The sequence below is a fragment of the Phacochoerus africanus genome, chromosome 3 (assembly GCF_016906955.1).
Source record: "Phacochoerus africanus isolate WHEZ1 chromosome 3, ROS_Pafr_v1, whole genome shotgun sequence".
Lineage (NCBI taxonomy): Eukaryota > Metazoa > Chordata > Mammalia > Artiodactyla > Suidae > Phacochoerus > Phacochoerus africanus.
The window spans coordinates 65,081,879-65,103,381 of record NC_062546.1 but is presented as its reverse complement, the minus strand read 5'-3'; the positions used below and the strand labels follow the sequence as shown (position 1 = coordinate 65,103,381).

The following is a 21,503-nucleotide window of genomic DNA, read 5'->3' as shown; positions in this document are numbered from 1 at the left end:
GATTACCTCCACTCCAAGTGTTTTCCAAGCATGTATACTCATCTATATGTACTGTGGCTATATTAACAAATCCTTCCCATGATTTTGTTTGTTGTTTGTGTGTTTATTAACTACCAATGTATCTGGATATGCTATCTCTAGATTTCTTTTTGATAAATGTTATAGAGATTTGCATCTGATTCATTTGTTCTATACTTACTTAGATAAGTAGCTAATGAGAAAGAAACCTTAATACCAAACATGTTTAACTGTTATAGACATCAATTTGAACACTAAGCAGCTGTCCCATTCCTAACTCTATTTCACAAAGATGTCAAAGCAGAAATTCCTATATATATTTGGGAATCCCAATATAACTGAATAGAGACCTCAACCAAATCATCACATACCCAAGACAATTAGGTAAGACAAAGAAAGACCAACTTAATTAGCCATAGATAGTCTCAAGGACATACAGCCCTGTTTTATTTCTCCCCAAATTGTGGGCTCACCTTGTTCATGTTGATGGCATTGTTCTTGGCCAGCACCTGCTCCAGGGAATCAGTCACACTGGTAAACTTCAGCTTGTCTGGAGGCTGGCGGTAGATGTGGTCACTTAGGATCTCTGCCGCCCTCTTGCACTTGACCACATCCACAGACCCAATGGGGACCCAGCCAATGCCCTTCAGCCACTGGAGATCTGATTTGTAAATGTTCTGGGGAGATCACACACAAAAGCAAGGATTACTGAAGCTGTTAAGACACTTGATTTCAAAAAAAGAAAGAAGAGGACTGGAAAATTTGAAGAGTCAAATTTTAGGTCTATGTCTTTTAAAATATGAAGTCCAAATGCTATAACTTCTCTCTAAAAGAAAGGTAAGGCACAGTAAATGAAAGGTAGAGAGAAAATAATATGTCTCAACTCCCCACTCCAGCGGGCTTTACCTAATCCTGAACCATTATCTGAGTATTACTGTGTATTGCCATCAGGAGCATGGTCAATGGTGGTATTTAATGGGTCTTAGTACTCACATCACTCTGGAGGTCATAGGCCCTCCGAGCGTGGATGACATCATTCTGGTCGGGCAGGCACGTCCACTGGTGCAGGTAGTTCTTATAGTCTATGTCACTGACCAAAGTCTGGCACTTCTTGGCCAGCACCACCCCCAGCATGTCCACTGGGCTGCTGAACTTGGTCTTCCACTTCTCAAAGTCCTTCTTGTACTCCCGGTCACTCTGGATCTTGGCCACGTGCATGGACCACATCATTTTGGGGTCATCTTCGATGTCCCGGGCTCCAATGTGGTGGCCAAGCTGCTTGCGGTAACCATCTTTGTATTTGTACTGAAATAAAAGTCGTTTTAAAAATAAATAATAAATGGAAAAGACTAAAAGTCTTACCGATATAAAATGTCATTATCTTAAAACTGGTAATTTTTGCAGAGAAATGAATCGTCTGAATAAACTTATCCTCTCCTCGTAAACTCTGATTAGACTTCACAGCAGTACACTAGTGGGAGGCAGACCAAATTAGTACTATGGTTGCAGACATTAAGTTTCTGGAAATAGAAAGTTCCCTGGTGGTCTAATGGTTAGGACTCAATGCTTTCACCTCTGTGTCCCGCTGTATGCCGGGGCCAAAAGAATAAATAAATAAAATGAGAATAAAGGCAGTAACATTTTTCAGAAAATTGGAATTGAATATTATCTTTTTTTTTCCATGGTGGGCCAGTGAAATCATTAACCCAGAAATTTTACATATAATTTTCAGAAATGCTATTCCTTAGTACACAGGAACACTTTCACCCCAGCCCACCAAATCTGGCTCTGCTGACTTTCACTGGGTCACTGGATTCCTGAAACAGATTAGCTCATGTTTTCCATCCTGCAGGCCTGCTCTGTTAGAGATCAAATCTGAGTGAGGTTTGTTGATTCTTTGAGTGAAAAAACAGATTATATAACCGCAGGAAAATGTTTTATTGGTGGCACTGGTAAGTGCTGACTGTGGACATCTTCTCTCCACTCTAGGCAACAATATTACACAAATCCTATAGCATATATTGACCAAAGTCTCAATTCTCCACCAAAGGAACTTCTTTCAGAGATAGCAGAAAGAGAAATCAGGCTCACTGTTTTGCTGTTTCTGGTTGTTATAAGACTTTGATTTTGTTTTTTCATTTAAAAAGAACTCAAAAGGAAGCACATAAGGTAATTCCTCAAAGCGTTGGCAAAAATCCAGAGCAGGTTTGGGGTGAGGTGCATTTTCCTAGGCCTGGCTACACCAGAACTTTCTCTGATGGTGAACCAATAATGTAACCAAGGTTTTTTTTTTTTTTTCTTTTCCCAACTCTTCTGAAATTTTCTTATTTCTATGTGGGCTATATGCTCAAAATATACATATGAATGTCTCATAATTATAGATATGAATGACTGTAGCTTCAAATTCATTTTTTTTTTTTTGGCTGTGCCTGCAACATGTAAAAATTCTTTGGCCAAGGATCAAACCCAAGCCACAGCAGTGACGTGAGCTGCTGTAGTGACAACGCTGGATCCTTAACCCATTGTGCCACAAAGGAACTCCTCAAATTCAATATTTTACTGAAGTTTAGGACAATCCTGTCTGCCTATGGGATCTGGATAGTAAAATCTTTTGGAGTTAAAAGAATGAAAGGGCTTTTTCGAATGAAAAACATTTCATTTGAAACATAAGCATGCTTTAACTAGCACCCAGACGCATCTTGCTGTCGTAATGCTGATCCCACCCTCGCCCCCGTCCAGCCATGTACACATGAGGAGAATTGCTACTCACGTCACTGATGATGTCCCGGGAGGCCTTGGCTGCCACGATGGGGATGGCATCACTTCGCAGGTCGTAGCCTTTCTTCTTTGCTTCTTCATTGGCGAGTTTATACAGAGTCTACAGATGGAAAGTCAGAGTTAAAGCAAAAGTTTTGATAGCAACATTTGGACATTATTGAGTGACCTATCACAAAATTTAAAAAAGGATAGTCTCCGTAAATAATCTAAATTTCCAGCAATATTGGAAAGTAAATAAATCATATTTTACCAAAAACACTATGCAGCATAGAAACAAATGAAATATATCAATGAGCATTAACACAGATTGATAGATTAATTTATTATTTATATTATCGATTAATACATATCATGTGTAGGTTAATATGATATATTATGCATATCAACATAGATGAATAGAACTAAAAATTGATGGACAAAGCATCAATCTACATGTACTTCTAGGTGGAAAAGAACTGCAGCACAATATATTTAATATTATTTGTTTATAAGATATATATTTATACTTTTATTCTTTATTACTTAAAATCTTTTGACAATCATGTGATATGTTATAGTGTTTAAAAAATGAGAAAAAGCTTAAAGTACAGTTTAAAACATAGTTAACTTGACTATGATCAGAACTTTTAAGATTTTAATTTTTGGCTGCATTATATTAGTAAAACATGCACCTATAAAATTGCACCTTACTTTAAAAAGTAGTAGTCAGTATTGTTAACAGAGAGCACTTCTTCCCCATGTCTGAGGCTCTCTTTCTATAAAAGGGGCTCAATTATTTCATCTCTGCTCCTGGAGAGGTGTAGTGATTTCCTGATTTATCTGACTCATTGGCATGCCCAGCTCAGCTCTGATCTGCTTCCTTAGGAAAAAGCCCTGTGCCCTCCTCCGCTTCTCTGTGCTCTAAGCTGTACTTCACTCACCCCTGAGGAAGGTAGAGCTAGCTGTCCTGTTCCGGTGGGGTCTATGCCTGGATGGGGAATCTAATTCTGGGGTGCGATCAGCAGGTTCCTCTGGCTCTCAAACAAATATGTCCTTGACCCTAACTTTAGTAGTAAAAAATGTGAGATTTTGACCTCTGCTTCTGTACCTTTGTTTTACTTCTCAATTTTATTTAGAAACTAGATGGGGGAGAGGTGCATATCATTAGAGGCTCTCTTGGTATGGTTGCCAGATTTAGCAAATTAAAAGAGAGTATAATCAGTTTATCTTGAATTTCAGATAAACTAAAAATAATATTTTTATATAAATCATGAGTCAATATTATAACTGGTTATCCTACCCCTTGGAAATGCCAAAAATGCAACTCACTTACACTGACTGCCTCACTGGTAAAGACGATAAATGGAAAAGATAATGTGACTTCAGTTTGCCCCTGGAATCCTATGGCAAATGATACTCAATCCAGAGACAAAAGGATGGATGGCTGAGTGTTCACATCATAGAGCTGCATGCACCATCATAGTGAAGGTCCAAGAATCTCCACAAAAGGAAGTATAGAAGATAAACAATAATGACAACCACAAAACAAGTATGGCCCCACAGAATTCTGCACTTACCTCACTGTAGTTGAGTCTGTTCTGCCTTGCCAATATGATCTCTGGGGTATCAGGCATTATATGAACCTGAGTCTTGTCTTTGTCCCAGGCCTCTGTGTATAAGCGCTATCAAAGAATAGGTTGATAGAAAATCGTTTGAAATACAAATTACAAAATGTCAAAGCAGGAATGCTATTGATCTCATTAGGAAAAATAAAGCAGACTAGGATATAAGGTATTCAATCAGAGGTTTGAATCTTCATGATAGTTATCAGGGTTAACACTGGAAATCACAGAAATTACTTAAGGATTTCAAGTACATCATTTAGGAGATAAATGTGACCCCACACTCCCATGGACCATGTTAACCCCACTTGTCACTGAAGTATAAAAACCTCTTTCGGCATCTTGGAGAAGCCTGAGGCCGCTGGAGCTCACCTTGTTCATGTTGATGGCATTGTTCTTGGCCAGCACCTGCTCCAGGGAATCAGTCACACTGGTAAACTTCAGCTTGTCTGGAGGCTGGCGGTAGATGTGGTCACTTAGGATCTCTGCCGCCCTCTTGCACTTGACCACATCCACAGACCCAATGGGGACCCAGCCAATGCCCCTCAGCCACTGGAGGTCAGACTTGTAAACATTCTGTGAGAAGGAAAAAGGCAGGAACCCTTCAGCAAGACTAAAAGGTTTAGGTAAAGGTGCAAATGAAATCAATAACAAAGTACAATTCCGATTGTTTTCAAGAAAACCGGCTCACTGTATTAGGCAGACTAGAAGAGGAAGTATGTTCAAACATGACCCAGAAAGGTCTCCCCGCTATAACAAAATGTCATTAGTTACTTCGGGTTTTTGGGACAGGAGTGACCCACATGAATATCTTGTCAGGCAGTTCAGTGGATGTTCACTGTTCGTGTGCACAGGAAAAGAACGCCAGCCCAGGGGGACAGAACCCACATATACGTCCAACAACAGTCATTAAGTCAATAAATAAATGTTAGGTCTAGTCAAATGAGTTACTCTGCAGCTATCAAAAGCCATATTTTAAAGAATATTGATGACTTACATAAATGTCATTAATATAATACTAATGAAAAAATAGCACATAAGACAACGTGTATAAATTACATGAGCAGGAGTGGGCTTTTTCACTGGTGGGATTGTGTTGGATTATTATTGCCTTCTGTGTATTTTTTCCTGTATGTCAAAATTTTTTCAACAACAACAACAAAAAAGAAGTTAAAATATACTGACATAGAACCCCTGAAACCCTGAGGCAGAACTTCGGCTACTTTAACACTGTCAAAGATTCGGGTGAATAAATGACCCTCTTATTGGGTCAGAACCCCAGGTCTATTTCCAACCAAGTTCTTACGATGGGACACATGGAATCCTTTCCAGAATCATCTTTCCATATCTTTAACAGTTCATTTGAAGTCATTTTTCCTGCTAAAGATTTTTGTGCACTCATTGGGTTTTCATAACCACTTCACAATGGTGGAATTGGACCTTTGCCCAGCTCATTTGAAGGCTTTTACCGGTAATGGCAACCAAGGAGAGTATACTGACCTCTATCTTATTGTCTAGACTAAAGGCCTGTTAGCATTGCCTTATGCTGGCTAGTTATTGCCCTCTAAATAACAACAGCAAGTACAGAGACAATAACATTTTACACCTCTGCAGTGCTTCTCAACTTGTGAATGCTTCCCACATTATTAAGACTAGGTTACACAGTGCGAAGGAGGCAATCTTGAAGAGCTTCGACAAATCGATGGAGGCAATCTGTCTGTCAATGCTGTCACTCTCTCGGTGACACAAACGGTTTTTAACTACTTTTCACGTGCAGGCAAAGCTTTCCCTTGCAAAACACAGGGTTCTGCATGCTGTTGAAAGGTATAGAACAGAGTGGGAGTTTCCACAGGTAGGCTGTATAATTTCTAGGAACAGCCACTTAATGTATAATTATTATTAATTGGTGTTATTCTCCAAAGTCCTCTAATGCTTACTAATTTCTTCAAACATCTATAAAATATGTGCTGCGGGAAATGTGCTTCTCACATCCAGATTTGAGATGGTCCTTCTGCTTTTAATAGGTACCAGGGTCTGTCATTATCACATGACATCTCCACAAAGAGAGTCGTGCTGAGAAGAGAAAGTGTAAGTGAAAGGACACAATAGCTTCCAGACACAATGCCTTCTTTTGTTTCATAAGAATAAGTAGTGGTGCAGCAGGCATTAGTATTCTGCTAATGATAATCTCATTTGTTTTGCAAGAAAGCTAAAAACAGATTTCTGAGTAATTTTTAAAGTAAAATGTGTTGTTTCTTTCTCCCTTAAAAGAATAAAATAAAATGTTTCCTTGTGGTGGGCCCTGAATTCTAACATTGCTTAATTTCTGTTTTATTTTTGTAAGGCCAAGTCCATTTGGTAAACTTTACTTCCTTATAAAGCCTAGTAATATATTCACAGTAAACACTCTGATTCAAATCTCATTCATTGAAAAAGAAATCCTAGCTTGCGTAGGTTAGTGGATCATTTAGAAGGATAACTGTCATATGGTTTAAGTTATTTCTGCACACAGCTCTGTTACAGATGCCATACTCACATCGCTCTGGAGGTCGTAGGCCTGCCGAGCATGGATGACATCACTCTGGTCGGGCAGGCACGTCCACTGGTGCAGGTAGTTCTTATAGTCTATGTCACTGACCAAAGTCTGGCACTTCTTGGCCAGCACCACCCCCAGCATGTCCACTGGGCTGCTGAACTTGGTCTTCCACTTCTCAAAGTCCTTCTTGTACTCCCGGTCACTCTGGATTTTGGCCACGTGCATAGACCACATCATCTTGGGGTCATCTTTGATGTCCCGGGCTCCAATGTGGTGGCCGAGCTGCTTGCGGTAACCATCTTTGTATTTGTACTGAGATGAAAATGCACAAAATCAGATTTTTATTATAAGTCCTTAGAGGTCACAAGTCTATACAAAATCATCTTTCTTAAAAGCCTGGTTATAAAAGTTGACTTTTGCTAATAAGCATAACCAAGGCTGTATCCTACCTTTCCCCTGAAAGCTTACAGAGGTAATAAAATTGATGGAATTCATATAACTGTAGTGTACATCTCAAATCACTATGGCATATTAATAAGGAATAATTCCAGAGGTAGGAAGTGCACAGTGGAGAGAAGACACTTGGGCAAGGAACTTGGGGAAATGGATACTGGGCACTAAAAGCACATCAAGAAAGAGATGCACTTGGTGACATGACGTATGGTAGTGAAATGAGTGCCTGGTTCCTGCAAGGATGAAGTGTTCTAGGTCAAGGACTACCGGTAGTAGCAACAGAAGAGAATTTATTATTTCATAATGGATTCAGGTGTTCAGTGGGGGTGGCAAATTTTTGGCCACATTTTGAAAATTTGTTGTACTAGAGAAGCTGATATAGCAGCCCAATGGCTAGAGCATGTTCCTAATAAAGTTATGGGTTCTAGTCTCTCATGGACCAACACTGTTTACATTATTCCAGGTCCAAAGATATTGTCCTGGAATCTAAGCCCATTATCCAAAACACATGCTTCTAGTCTCAAATTAACTGAGTGAGAAAGTATAAATTAGTCAGCAGAAGCAAAACAGGACAGTGGAAAGGAATGAGGTTGTCTGGGGTTTCAAATCCATTACCTACTAAGAGTTTGATTTTAGACAAGTGGCTTAAACAATCCACAAAACAGGGATAACCATGATGCTTACATCCTAGGATAATTAAGTGAAGAATAAGTGATTGCAGAGAGTGAGATTGAGAGTTTGAGATTAGAAGATTGACTATCATCTATAGGATGAATAAACAACTAGGTCCTACAATATAGCACAGGGGACTATAGTCAGTATTCTGTGACAAAACCATAATGGAAAAGAATATGAAAAATAATATACATATGTATAATTGAATAAATTTGCTGTGCTGTAGAAATGAACACAACATTGTAAATCAATTATACTTCAATAAAATTTTTTAAAAAAGTGTAAGAGATATAATGCCTGTTATGCTCTCAGTACAGAGTTCTCAATACTTGTTAGTTACTATTATTACTTTTCTTTTTTTGCTGCACCCATGGCACATGGAAGTTCTCAGGCCAGGGATTAAATCTAAGCCACAGCTGCAACCTATGCCACAGCTGTGGCAACACCAGATCCTTAACCCATTGCATCACAGCAAGAACTCCTTTGTTATCTATTATTATTGGCATAAATCCATTTATAGGAAAGGTCCAACATACATAAGCCAAAGTGAGTCACTAACCTGATCTTCCAATATACAGGGCAGCATATTACCATATTCCCAAATAGTGGGCCTTATTTTTTAGAACAGGGATCTGTTCCTTAAGAATCCCATGAAATCCAGCATTGCTACAAGCTAGGGTAGTAATGTGGCTTGGATCTGGCATTGCTGTGGCTATGCTGTAGGCTGGCAGATGCAGCTCTGTTTTGACCCCTAGCTTGGGAACTTCCATATGCCACAGGTCTGACCCTAAAAAACAAAAAATTGAAAAAATAAATAAAATATTTAATACAGCAAAAATGTCATTCCATACTGATCACATCCTCAGAGTAAAACTGACAACTCACATCACTGACGATGTCCCGGGAGGCCTTGGCTGCCACGATGGGGATGGCATCACTTCGCAGGTCATAGCCTTTCTTCTTTGCTTCTTCATTGGCGAGTTTATACAGAGTCTAATTTTGGGCCAAAAAAAAAAAAATCAGTTAGCTGTTGACACTCATATCCAAAAGTGACAGAGGACTAAAATAATTCACTAAATTCTCCACAAGTAAGTGCCTGAAATAATCTTAGTTTTGGGAGTTCCAAGCTTTCTGCATTTTTTGCTGAAGTTGAGACTTAAAAAATCATACCTATATGGAACATGGTGCATTTATCGTTGTTGTTTAGATTGTGTAGTACTTTCTACACACAACTTTACTGAGATATAATTCACAGACATACTATATGATATTTGTTAGCATATTCAGTTATTACAATGGTTACAATGGTTATTACAATAATTTTATAACATTACAATTTGTTGTGCAATTATTACAATAATCAATTTTAGAACATTTTTGAAACCTAATACCCATTAACTTTAGCTCCTCACTTCCCCCGGACTCCCTCAACAACAGGCAGGCATCAACCTACTTTGGTCCCTATGGATTTGCCCATTTTGGACATTTCATATAAATGGAATCATATACAATGTGATCCTCTGTAACTGGCTTCTTTCACCTAACAAGGTGTGTTAACTTTCTATATATAGATATTATACATTGCTTTAAAACCCTTAGTTATAATGAATCAGTTCTGGAAAGAACTGGAAAAATTAGGCTACAACTCCTGAGCTCAAAGTGGCAAAATGTGGATAGGAGGGAAATGCATTCAATCCACATTGATTCTGCACCAACCCTGTGTCATGACTGTACTTGGTACTTGGGAATCAAAGATGAATGTGAGACCACTTCTATTCTCAAAGTTTCTGGGAAAACTGATGGAAAGACAACCTGTGGTACAACCTGCTCCAAAGTCAAACCATGAAAGGTGCTTCAACCACATTATTAAGACTGAACTCCAGGGAGAAGCAATTCATTCTGAATTGAAAATCAGGAAGTTTCTGGCAGAGGCAGTGAGCTTTGCATTGGGCCCCCCGTGATAAATCTGGTGCCAATAGATTGAGATGTCAGTCAAGGGTATAGGGACTTGCATAATCAAAGTGCAGGAGAGTCAAAGTGCAGGGGTATCAGCAGAAGAGGACTGGAGTTGGGCTGTGAGGACTCGGCTCTAAGTTTTGTGCTTAATTCTATAGGAAGCGGGAAACCAACAACAATCTTTGAGGAAGAGTGACATAATCAAATTTGAATTTTATCTTCCTGTCCTACATGAGAAGGAAACAATAGAACTGAACTAAGCCCAATAGAGAAAAGACAGAGAAAGCAGACCAGGCAGGTTAGGCACTCAGTTCAGGACACACTTTCTGGGCCTCTTGGAACCAAAGGTAACATACAGCATCTCTGAGCTTTTGCAGCAAAGACAGAGTCTGGAATTCCAGAAATGCTGAGTGGCAAGTTACAGGGACTCTTTGTCTCCTAAAATTCCCGATCAAAAAGCGCATGGTTTCTTGGAACACTATGGGACCTATGTTGAAGGTTTAGCTAAAAATTCACTTCTTTTTGATTTAATAGTGGGATGATGTTTTTAGTTTGGGTGAACAATTAAGAACTAGTTATATAAGAATTAAAATGAAACTTTCCACAGGAAAGAAAATCACGGATTTGGAGAATAGACTTCTGGTTGCCAAAGGGGAGGGGGAGGGAGTGGGACGGATTGGGGAGCTTGGGGTTAATAGATGCAGACTATTGCCTTTGGAATGGATTAGCAATGACATCCTGCTGTGTAGCACTGGGAACTATGTCTAGTCACTTATGATGGAGCATGATAATGTGAGAAAAAGGAATGTATACATGTATGTATAACTGAGTCACAATGCTGTACAGTAGGGAAAAAAAAAAAGGTATTACTTCTCAAAAAAAATAAAAAAATAAAATTACAGTTTGCACCCCCCTCCCAAGGAAAAATAAAATGACAGGGTGGTGGCTGATCTATTTAAATTCTCACACTGCTCATTTATACTGTCAAAGAAACAATATTTTCCTTTCTAATAGCACTAAGCTATGAGAAATAACTAGTATACCAGCTGACAGACTCTTAGATTCACAAAAATCTCCACAGGCTTAAACCAATAGGCTCATGCTAAGAAGAAGAAATTGAGCCACTATTGAGAAGAATACAGAGGTTCCTTCAAAAAGCCAAATGTAGAACTACCATATAGCCCAGCAATCCCACTCCTGGGCATCTAACCAGAGAAAAGCATAAGTCAACTTAAATGCCTATTGACAGAGGATTGGGTAATGAAGATGTGTTGTGTGTGTGTGTATATATATATATATATATATATACACACACACACACACCTAATGTACTATTCCTTGGCCATAAAAAAGAATGAGATAACGTCATTTGCAGCAACATGGATGGACCTAGAAATTATTATACTAAGTGAAGTAAGTCAGAGAAAGATAAGTTATCATATGATATCACTTACATGTGGAATCCAATTTCAAAATGATACAAAAGAACTTTTTGCAGGACAGGAATAGGATCAAAGATTTTGAGATCAAAAAAGGTTACCAAGGGGGAAACTGAGGCGGGAGGGATAACCTGGAAGGATGGGATTGGCACATGCACACTACTATATAAAGGGGAGATATTTAACAGGGACCTACTGTATAGCACAGGGAGGTCAATATTCTGTAAAAATCTGTATGGGAAAAAGGAACAGATATACGTATGTATAGAAAACTCACTCACTTTGCCGTAAACCTAAAGTTAATACAATATTGTAAATCAATTCTATCCCAATAAACAAAAGAAATTGCAAAGAAATAAATGTCAGTCTTTGCACTGGGATTTAAATTGCCAAGTGTATAAACACAGTATAAAGGAAGTCAATGTAAATTGTCTTAGGGTCTTGGTTGACTCCAAGTCCCATGTGCACCAGCAGTGACACAGTCACCCAAGAGCCTAAGGCACAGGGTCCAGCAACAGAGGGCAAATATCCAGACAAGGAAATGCAATGTCAAGTGTAATCTTCACTAGTCAGTCCTCAGTCATAGGACAGGGTTTGGTTCTGAGGGTCATGTTCTAGCAGGGATATCATGGGAGCAATGCCCGGGAACTTGGGATGCTTGGATTAGAAAGAGAACCTGGGGTGCGGCCCCACAGCTGCTATCTCCATCTCCGTGGAGGTGGCACAGATCGTTTCTGTACGTTCTCAGAGGACTGTGTGGGTCTGCAGAGAGAAACCATTGACCCAAAACATGAGAAGAACCTTCTAATGGAACTTTCCAAAACAAGTGGGTTGATTGGTGAGATAAGCTCCTTGTCACTGAGAACACTTAAGCAAAGGCAGGATGACAACGGCCTAGACTAAGACTCTTGCACTAGAGGAGAGGTTAACCTCTCAGCCTAAACATCTGTGATTCTGATACGGGGGCACATGGCCCTGTGCCCACAGAGAGTGAATAGGATATGGACTTGCTATTTACTGTTATATTGTATATGCTGCCAGAACCTCTCTGTCTCTGTCTGTCTCTCAATGTTATTTGATTGTACTGTGATTTTAGCATTTGACTTAAAACTTATACATTACAAATCTTAAATTTTGACCCTAAAGTACAATTTAGGAAAAGTAAATCATACATGGAAAATGTATTTAGCACAGCTATGAAGCATAAGGAGGAGATCAATGCATTTTTGTCTACTGCTAATTTCCTAACTTAAAAAATTAATGAAAGAGGAAAGTCTAATTAATCTTCAGGTTACTGCTTAACTCATTAATCCTTAAAATTTGTACTTCCTAAATGACAATTTGTGTTACTTGAAAATGGATGTTTAGGATGATGATTGAGAAATGCAAGAGCTGGTATTCACATGAAGCAAATAAAATAGCTTCTTCAGAAAGTTGTCATGTAATAATACATCACCACGAAAGAGATTAATTGAAATACAAAGTACCATATAGATGTCATAGAATTAGTGTCTGCTCCCACCTCACTGTAGTTGATCTTGTTCATTCTTGCCAACATAATTTCTGGTGTATCAGGCATGATGTGGATCTGGGTCTTGTCTTTGTCCCAGGCTTCTGTGTATAAACGCTAGCAAGGAAAATATAAAAAGTCATCAGGAAAAATTCAGTGTATAACTAATAGAAATTTCAGGGCCACAAGAACTTTGTAAAGAAAGATAACAAAAAGCTATGCACATTATACACATTATGTATTTAAAAACATATCTTCAAGTAAAGTTATCAGTTCATAATAAAACAAATATCATATGAGTGCCTTTTGATAATCTGAAATGTGTATTAGTAAAATTTAGAATATCTTTTATGCAGACACGATTTCCCATAAAAATGTGCCCTTTTATCAAAACCATTGAACAATTACTAAAGTAAATATTAAAATATAAATGACATAGATATTAGGTAGACAGATGTGGATAGATATAGGTAGATAGACAGATGGATATCTTTTGTGGCTCAGTGCTCTGTTTCTTTCTTTTCCTGATCACACTTCTTCTTCTTTGGTTCAGCTTTAGGAATCCTGCCTTGGTTCTGTGAATTCTGAAGCCTTACCTTGTTCATGTTGATGGCGTTGTTCTTGGCCAACACTTGTTCCAGAGAATCAGGCACACTGGTAAATTTGAATGTGTCTGGAGGCTGGCGATAGATTTTATCACTCAAAATTTCAGTTGCCCTTTTGCATTTTTCCACATCCAAAGAGCCAATGGGAACCCAGCCGATGCCTCTCAACCATTGCAGATCTGACTTGTACATATTCTGTTGACACAAATAGTCAATCAATATGTATCTCTGATTTGGAAAAACATTTTCTTTTTTTTTATTAATTAACTAATGGGGTGGGGGGGCTGCACCCACAGCATGTGTAAATTCCTGGGCCAGGGATTGAACTCAAGCCACAGCAGTGACAACACTGTATCCTGAACCGCTAAGCCACCAGGGGACTCCTGGAAAAGATATGTTCATCTAAAGAATATGAAATAAAATGAGAACACTCTTGGAAATACAGTTTGGTGGAGAGACAGGGTATCAGATAATATTTGTTTTTGGTCTGCAAGGTTAGACATTTAACACTCATAGGGAAAGAGGAAATATTATTCCTTGTTTGCAGAGGTTGGTGAGCTTGGTGCCACCTATCCAAGATGTGTTAATTCACTGATTCCCCACCTTTGCACATCATTATGATCCTCAGTACTCACATCACTCTGGAGGTCGTAGGCCTGCCGAGCATGGATGACATCACTCTGGTCGGGCAGGCACGTCCACTGGTGCAGGTAGTTCTTATAGTCTATGTCACTGACCAAAGTCTGGCACTTCTTGGCCAGCACCACCCCCAGCATATCCACTGGGCTGCTGAACTTGGTCTTCCACTTCTCAAAGTCCTTCTTGTACTCCCGGTCACTCTGGATTTTGGCCACGTGCATGGACCACATCATCTTGGGGTCATCATGTATTGCTCGGGCACCTATGTGATGGCCGAGCTGCTTACGATAGCCTTCTTTGTACTTGAACTAGAAGAAGAAAAATACTGATTGTCACCAATTTTAACTTTTAGTCTAAAGTAATTACCAGGCTCAGATTTTCCTACTCATTAAAAACATAAGGTTTTCCCCCTGAATATACAAATAACATGTGCACCTGGATCATGTAAACCATTTACAAAATAAAGCTTGTATGTGTATGCAAAAAATAAAATAAAAATTAAGACACTATTCCTTTAACAATAATTGCTGATGAAAATGGATTTTTGTGTGTGAGAAAGAGAATAAAATTAGAAGTCATACTGTATGTGGGCTTGCGCTTGCTTTTTTCAGTCATCATATAAACATTTTTCTGTGTTATTAAATATATTCCACAAACAGATTTTAATGGCAGCAGGTATCTCATTATATTGGTATATATTAGTACTTTTAACACTTCTGTGATTATTGAATATTTATTTTTAACATATGATGGTTACTTTCCATATTTTGGAAATAAAGAGAAAATATACTTTTGACTTCATGGACAAAATAAATAAATGGATAAAAGCTTCTAGAAATGTGAGCAAATGCATCTTTTTTTTTTCTTTTTTTGTCTTTTTTGTCTTTTTTGTTGTTGTTGTTGTTGCTATTTCTTGGGCCGCTCCCGCAGCATATGGAGGTTCCCAGGCTAGGGGTTGAATTGGAGCTGTAGCCACTGGCCTACGCCAGAGCCACAGCAATGCGGGATCCGAGCAGCGTCTGCAACCTACACCACAGCTCACGGCAACGCCAGATCGTTAACCCACTGAGCAAGGGCAGGGACCGAACCCGCAACCTCATGGTTCCTAGTCGGATTCGTTAACCACTGCGCCACGACGGGAACTCCGCAAATGCATCTTTTAAAGAAATTAAATATCTGGAGTTTCCATCATGGCTCAGTGGTTAACGAATCCGACTAGGAACCATGAGGTTTCGGGTTCGGTCCCTGCCCTTGCTCAGTGGGTTAAAGATCCGGCATTGCCGTGAGCTGTGGTGTAGGTTGCAGACGTGGCTCAGATCCCGAGTTGCTGCAGCTCTGGCATAGACCAGCGGCTCTGATTAGACCCCTAGCCTGGGAACCTCCATGTGCCACAGGAGCGGCTCAAGAAAAGGCAAAAAAAAAAGACAAAAAAAAAGTAAATATCACAGCCAATCATAGGATGCAGATAAAAACATATTGTGTACATAGATCGTTGGACTTTAAAGGGAATAAATAATGTGTCCCATTTATTCAGCCCTTGTAGGTTCATTGGTTCACAGGGAATGGGCTGGATTTGGAGAGAATCCTATAATGAGTTCAATTGTATATAAGTATACATCATATGGAAAAGCCAAAGGGCTGTCTGAGTTAAAGTCAAGTATCCAATGCTTTTGTCCATCAGGAAATGGATAATATTTTGAAATGCATGTTGCTATGGACTCAACCATAGATGGAAGTTAGCCTAAGTCGAGAGATTCATTACTATTTTTAACCTATTTACTTAGAAAAGACTGTTAAAAAGAATCTGAGCCTCTTCTCTTGCCTGCTCTACTATAAATCCTTGAGGGAGGAAAAAACCTTTGAGCCAAAGCTGAGGCAAGAAACTCTTCAGATGCACTTACTTCACTTGCAATGTCTCTGGAGGCCTTAGCCGCCCTGATGGGAATGGCATCCAGCCGCATGTCATAGCCTTTTCTTTTGGCTTCTTCCAGGCCAAGTTTATAGAGTTTCTGAAATAGACACAAATAATCCTAAATTTGATCTATAAAGTACAGGATAAGAAAAACAGATCATGCACCATGAATGTATTGCTTACCTCACTGTAATTTATTTTGTTTTGCTTAGCTAGTAAAACTTCAGGGGTATCTGGCATAATGTGGACAGTGGTTTTATCTTTATCCCAAGCTTCTGTATAGAGGCGCTGAAACAAAAACAAACAGATGTGACTGGAACAGGCCAGTTAGGACTCTGGTTCTTATTAAGAGTAAAGAGAGTCCCTTTCATGAATCAATACTTATGACACCTTCTGCTAATGTCTCACATTAGTAAGAAGAACAATACTTACTAAAAAACCACTTTAATACCAAGACAAAGAATGGAATGTGGTTTTTCTTCTATAGAAACAGATTTCAGTGTTTACATGCACACATACAAACATTAATACCCCCCTCAAGTAAAGAAAGGACTTACGTGGTTCATGGTAATAGCATTGTTCTTTGCCAAAACCATTGGAATGGAGTCCATGAGGCTGGAAAACTTGAATTTATCTGGGTGCTGACGGTAAACATGGTCACTCAAAATCTGGGTAGCTCTCTTGTTTTTCTCATCCTCAAGAGAGCCACTAGGTAACCAGCCAATGCCTTTGAGCCACTGAAGGTCAGACTTGTACAAGTTCTGAAATTGTAAGTGATAAACCACTAAATATAAGAATAATGATATGCCCCTAAAGAAATAAAAAATTGTATTATATTATAATGCTTGAATTCTTGGGAAATTTTTAGGTTTGGTGTATTTTGTGAGTCAACAAAATATTCCTCAGAAACATATTTTGAAAAACATTTTAAACAGCAGAATGGAGAGAATAATCCAACTCTACTAGTCAACAATCTAGAGGTTTCTACCAAAGCAATGAATACTTTGCTCGTTCTTTCTTTGTGGCAATAATGATGCTTCCAGATGTTTGGCTGACCAGATAGAGTGTGAGCATTAGTCCAGGGAAGCAGAACTAAGTTGTGTACATTCAGCTCCCCTTATTTGGGGGAAATTTTGATACTTAGGAAGGCAGACATGGTGTTTTGTTGGCCAAAGAAGTCTTAGACTCACGTCGCTCTGGAGATCATAGGCCCTCCGAGCGTGGATGACATCGCTCTGGTCGGGCAGGCACGTCCACTGGTGCAGGTAGTTCTTATAGTCTATGTCACTGACCAAAGTCTGGCACTTCTTGGCCAGCACCACCCCCAGCATATCCACTGGGCTGCTGAACTTGGTCTTCCACTTCTCAAAGTCCTTCTTGTACTCCCGGTCACTCTGGATCTTGGCCACATGCATGGACCACATCATTTTGGGGTCATCTTCGATGTTCCGGGCTCCAACATGGTGCCCAAGCTGCTTGCGAAAACCTTCCTTATACTTGTACTAAAGGGAAAAAAAAAAGTCTCATTCCTTTCAAGATTAACTTATGTTACCATCGTTGTGGCAAATTACAAAGCACATTCATCCTAAATATTTCACTAAGGCTAGAGAGCCACAGATTTGAGGGGTTTTTGATAGGAAAGATTACAGGCTAAATCCTGTTACAAATGCTATACATAAGAAATGCATCCTTGAGCTTATCCTCATCCCACACTGCATCTCTGGAATCATTTCACTCTGTTTTAGTCTCTTACTTGGAAGACACTATTCAATTACAATGCAGCATGACAATGGGAGAAAAAATTATGTATACATGTATGTGTAACTGGGTCCCCATGCTGTACAGTGGGGAAAAATAAGTGTGTTGGGGAAAATAACAATAAAAAATAAATTAAAAAAATTCAATGTAGTCTTTATAATAAAAAACCAGGAAGATTTCACTTTTAAAAAAATTTAAATTGAGCCTGCTTTGAAGTGAAAATTGCAATCCAATCAATAGAAACAAGGTATAAAGTCTTACTTCACTGGCAATTTCTCGGGATGCTTTTGCTGCTTTGATTGGTATGGCATCAACAGGAAGATCATAACCTTTTTTCTTCAGCTCCTCATAACCCATTCGGTAGAGTTTCTGTTAAGAGATGAAGATCACTTTGAAGTAAAAAACAAAACAAAACTATTTTCCATCAACATCTGCAGCATAATGAATCCAACGTGCTAAATATTTTAAGTTCATGAGAATACCATCTGTGCTCTAGGACACTCAAATGTAATCGGAAATTATGCCCATTGATTGCTGATGATCCTGTTTTAAACCTTAAAGCTCTTTAATTACCTAGATCAATAGAAGGAAATGTCAGCTCTTTCCAGATATTTATGAGAATGAAACAGAAGTAAACCAGTAGAGAAATGAAATATCAGTTAGGTGCTGTTTTCCAATTAACTTTGAGTGTTTCATTAGAAGTTTTTGTTAGAAAAGAGCAATGCCTTTCCATCTAACACCTCTAAGTGGGGAAAAATCACGCCTAATGGGATATCTCTTCCATGTAGCTAACACATTGTGAAATAGAGTTTATTTCACAGTATAAGGCCATCCAAAGTAGGGTCTACATTTATAGGTAAGAAACAAAGTTCTTCATAATTTTTAAAATGTAAGATTTTTTTTGAGGAAAGTTTAAATATTGAATTAAAAAAGCTTAAGTTATATCATTTATTTCTTCAGATTTGTACAGAATTAACTAATTGAGACTGTAATTCAATGTGCTTTATTCAGAAACTAGATTGTTTATAAGTACCTACTGATCTTGGACTTGTTTTCATGTTTTAGTACTTTGTGGCATTACTCCAGTACATTATTTAAGCTGAAGTCTTTGTATTAGGGTCTAGAATTTGTCTTTAAAATGTTTAACTTTTACATTTATACATTTCAAGAAATTATGCTTTGATGACAATAAAAATAAAAAAGAAATTATCCTGCATGGGTTTTTATGCTCACTCATTCAAATTTTATTAAATTTCATGACTATCAGGCACCATACCAGCTAAGCACTGCACATCAACAGGAATTGTCTCTGCCTCCAAAGAGTTTCTATCCACATAGGGAGGAGCTATACAAACCATTACCTTGTGATATGTGTAATAACAGACTACAAGGAACAGAGGGCACATCCTTCCAACTCTGACTTGGGAGTATCAATTATTTTGATGTTCAAGCTAAAAGCCACTGAATGGGGATCTAAGTCATATGTAGTTTGTTAATTCAAATGATTCAAGTATTCAAAATAACTTCCCAATAAATTCACTGCCTTAGAAGCAATTAAAATGAGCTTTCTGAAAACACAGGCTCAATGTGGAAACTTACATCACTTGAATTGATTAAATTTGCTTTAGCCAGAATAATGTCAGGTGTATCAGGCATGATGTGGACTTGAGTCTTGTCCTTATCCCAAGCTTCTCTATAAAGTCTCTAAAATGAGAAATAAGGGATTTTCAGTGGTGGTGTTAGATTAGGGAGTGACATAATTCACTTTAAACATTATTACTTAACTTAAATTGATCTAAATTAAGAATTACAACTAGTAGCATAATCAGTTAATAAGTTATTTCTTGACTTCTCTGAGACATAATTACCTTACAAAATATAGGTTATAGATTACCTTTTCAAAGTTACAGATAACCATGCCTGTAAGAAATCAACTTAATTAAAGACTTCGCCAAAATTATCCAATGGAATAATAGTTTTATGCCTGTTGGATTATAAAAGTCTCCCTCAGTGTTTAATTGGGAGACAGCCTTATCTTCTGAAAAGATGATATATTCGAGGTATATCTAGAAATTAGGGAGTCTCATATCCTATGTGGTTTATTATATAGTTATACCTCATAATCATTTGGGGGAAATCAGGATTCCCTCAAAGGATTTTACATGAGAATTTATCACAATCTCTTGTGTGTCCCAGAGTCATCCTCAGACTTTCTTCAAGAGACCCACAAAGGGGAGTTCCCGTCGTGGCGCAGTGGTTAACGAATCCAACTAGGAACCATGAGGTTGCGGGTTCAATCTCTGGCCTTGCTCAGTGGGTCGGCGATCCAGAGTCTCGGATCCTGCATTGCTGTGGCGTAGGCCAGTGGCTATAGCTCTGATTAGACCCCTAGCCTGGGAACATCCATATGCCGCAGGAGCGGCCCTAGAAAAGGCAAAAGGCCAAAAAAAAAAAAAAGAGAGAGAGACGACAATGAGACCCAAACAAAAATCTCATTGATTTCCTCAAACTAGGGGGTGAAATTAATGTTTGCATTGTCAGAGAATCTCCCTACAAGATACTTATCAATTACAAAGAATAAAATAATAGCTAGACAGTGGATAAAACTGATGACACCATTTTAACCAAGTAATTATAGTTAAAATTATCATTAATGGGACAGATTATTATCACGTGCCAGCTGATACAATGTGTGGAAGACAAAACATGTGCTATCCTGCTAAAAATACAAAACCTGAATGAGGAAACACTTGACAAACCTCAAATTTAGGAAGGTTCCACAAAACAACTGGCCTGTGCACTTCACAAATGTAAGGACTTGGAAGACAAAGAAGTAAGGAACCAGCTCAGGTTAAAGGAAAAAAAGACATGACAAATTCAATGAGTGGTCTTAGATTGGGTCCTGGATCAGAAAATATTTTTTACTTTATAGAAAATACTTGTGGTAGAATTGAGCAAATTCTTGGAGTTCCCGTCGTGGCGCAGTGGTTAACGAATCCGACTAGAAACCATGAGGTTGCGGGTTCGGTCCCTGCCCTTGCTCAGTGGGTTAACAATCCGGCGTTGCCACGAGCTGTGGTGTAGGTTGCAGACGCGGCTCGGATCCTGCGTTGCTGTGGCTCTGGCGTAGGCCGGTGGCTACAGCTCCAATTCAACCCCTAGCCTGGGAACCTCCATATGCTGCGGGAGCGGCCCAAGAAATAGCAACAACAACAACAAAAAGACAAAAAAAAAAATGGAGCAAATTCTGAGGCTAGTATTATTTTAACACTACTGGTTTTGATCATTGCACTGTGGTTATACGAGAGAATGTTCTTGTTTTCAGGAACTACACACTGAAGTATTTAGGGGCAGACTGGTGACAGGAAGCGACTTACACACACACACACACACACACACACACACACACACACACACACATGGGAAAGAGAAAGGGGGGGGAACAATCAAGAAAAAAGGCAAATGTGGCAAAAGCTAACAACTGGGAAGTCTGGGTGAAGAGAGAGATATATACATATGTACATACACATATGTAAATTATCTGCACTATTTTCAACTTTTTCTGCATGCCTGAAATTATTTGAATATAAAAAATTTTAGTCTCATTGGATCCTTGGACTTGT

The 21,503-nt window shown here is 38.7% G+C and overlaps 1 protein-coding gene across 22 annotated transcripts in view; it reads right to left on the bottom strand.

Moving 5' to 3' along the window:
• Positions 1–21,503, bottom strand: part of NEB (nebulin) — a 220,175-nt gene that overhangs the window by 114,583 nt on the left and 84,089 nt on the right. For all 22 annotated transcript variants that reach the window (XM_047771926.1, XM_047771945.1, XM_047771947.1 and 19 more), the window contains exons 55-70: positions 19,480–19,584; positions 18,142–18,249; positions 17,313–17,624; positions 16,680–16,883; positions 16,306–16,410; positions 16,112–16,219; positions 14,207–14,518; positions 13,563–13,766; positions 12,979–13,083; positions 8,947–9,054; positions 6,934–7,245; positions 4,770–4,973; positions 4,353–4,457; positions 2,789–2,896; positions 1,012–1,323; positions 492–695 (exon numbers count right to left, since the gene is read on the bottom strand). In XM_047771926.1, coding sequence (XP_047627882.1) covers positions 492–695; positions 1,012–1,323; positions 2,789–2,896; positions 4,353–4,457; positions 4,770–4,973; positions 6,934–7,245; positions 8,947–9,054; positions 12,979–13,083; positions 13,563–13,766; positions 14,207–14,518; positions 16,112–16,219; positions 16,306–16,410; positions 16,680–16,883; positions 17,313–17,624; positions 18,142–18,249; positions 19,480–19,584 — 2,916 coding nt within the window. The remainder of the gene's footprint in view (positions 1–491; positions 696–1,011; positions 1,324–2,788; positions 2,897–4,352; positions 4,458–4,769; positions 4,974–6,933; positions 7,246–8,946; positions 9,055–12,978; positions 13,084–13,562; positions 13,767–14,206; positions 14,519–16,111; positions 16,220–16,305; positions 16,411–16,679; positions 16,884–17,312; positions 17,625–18,141; positions 18,250–19,479; positions 19,585–21,503) is intronic.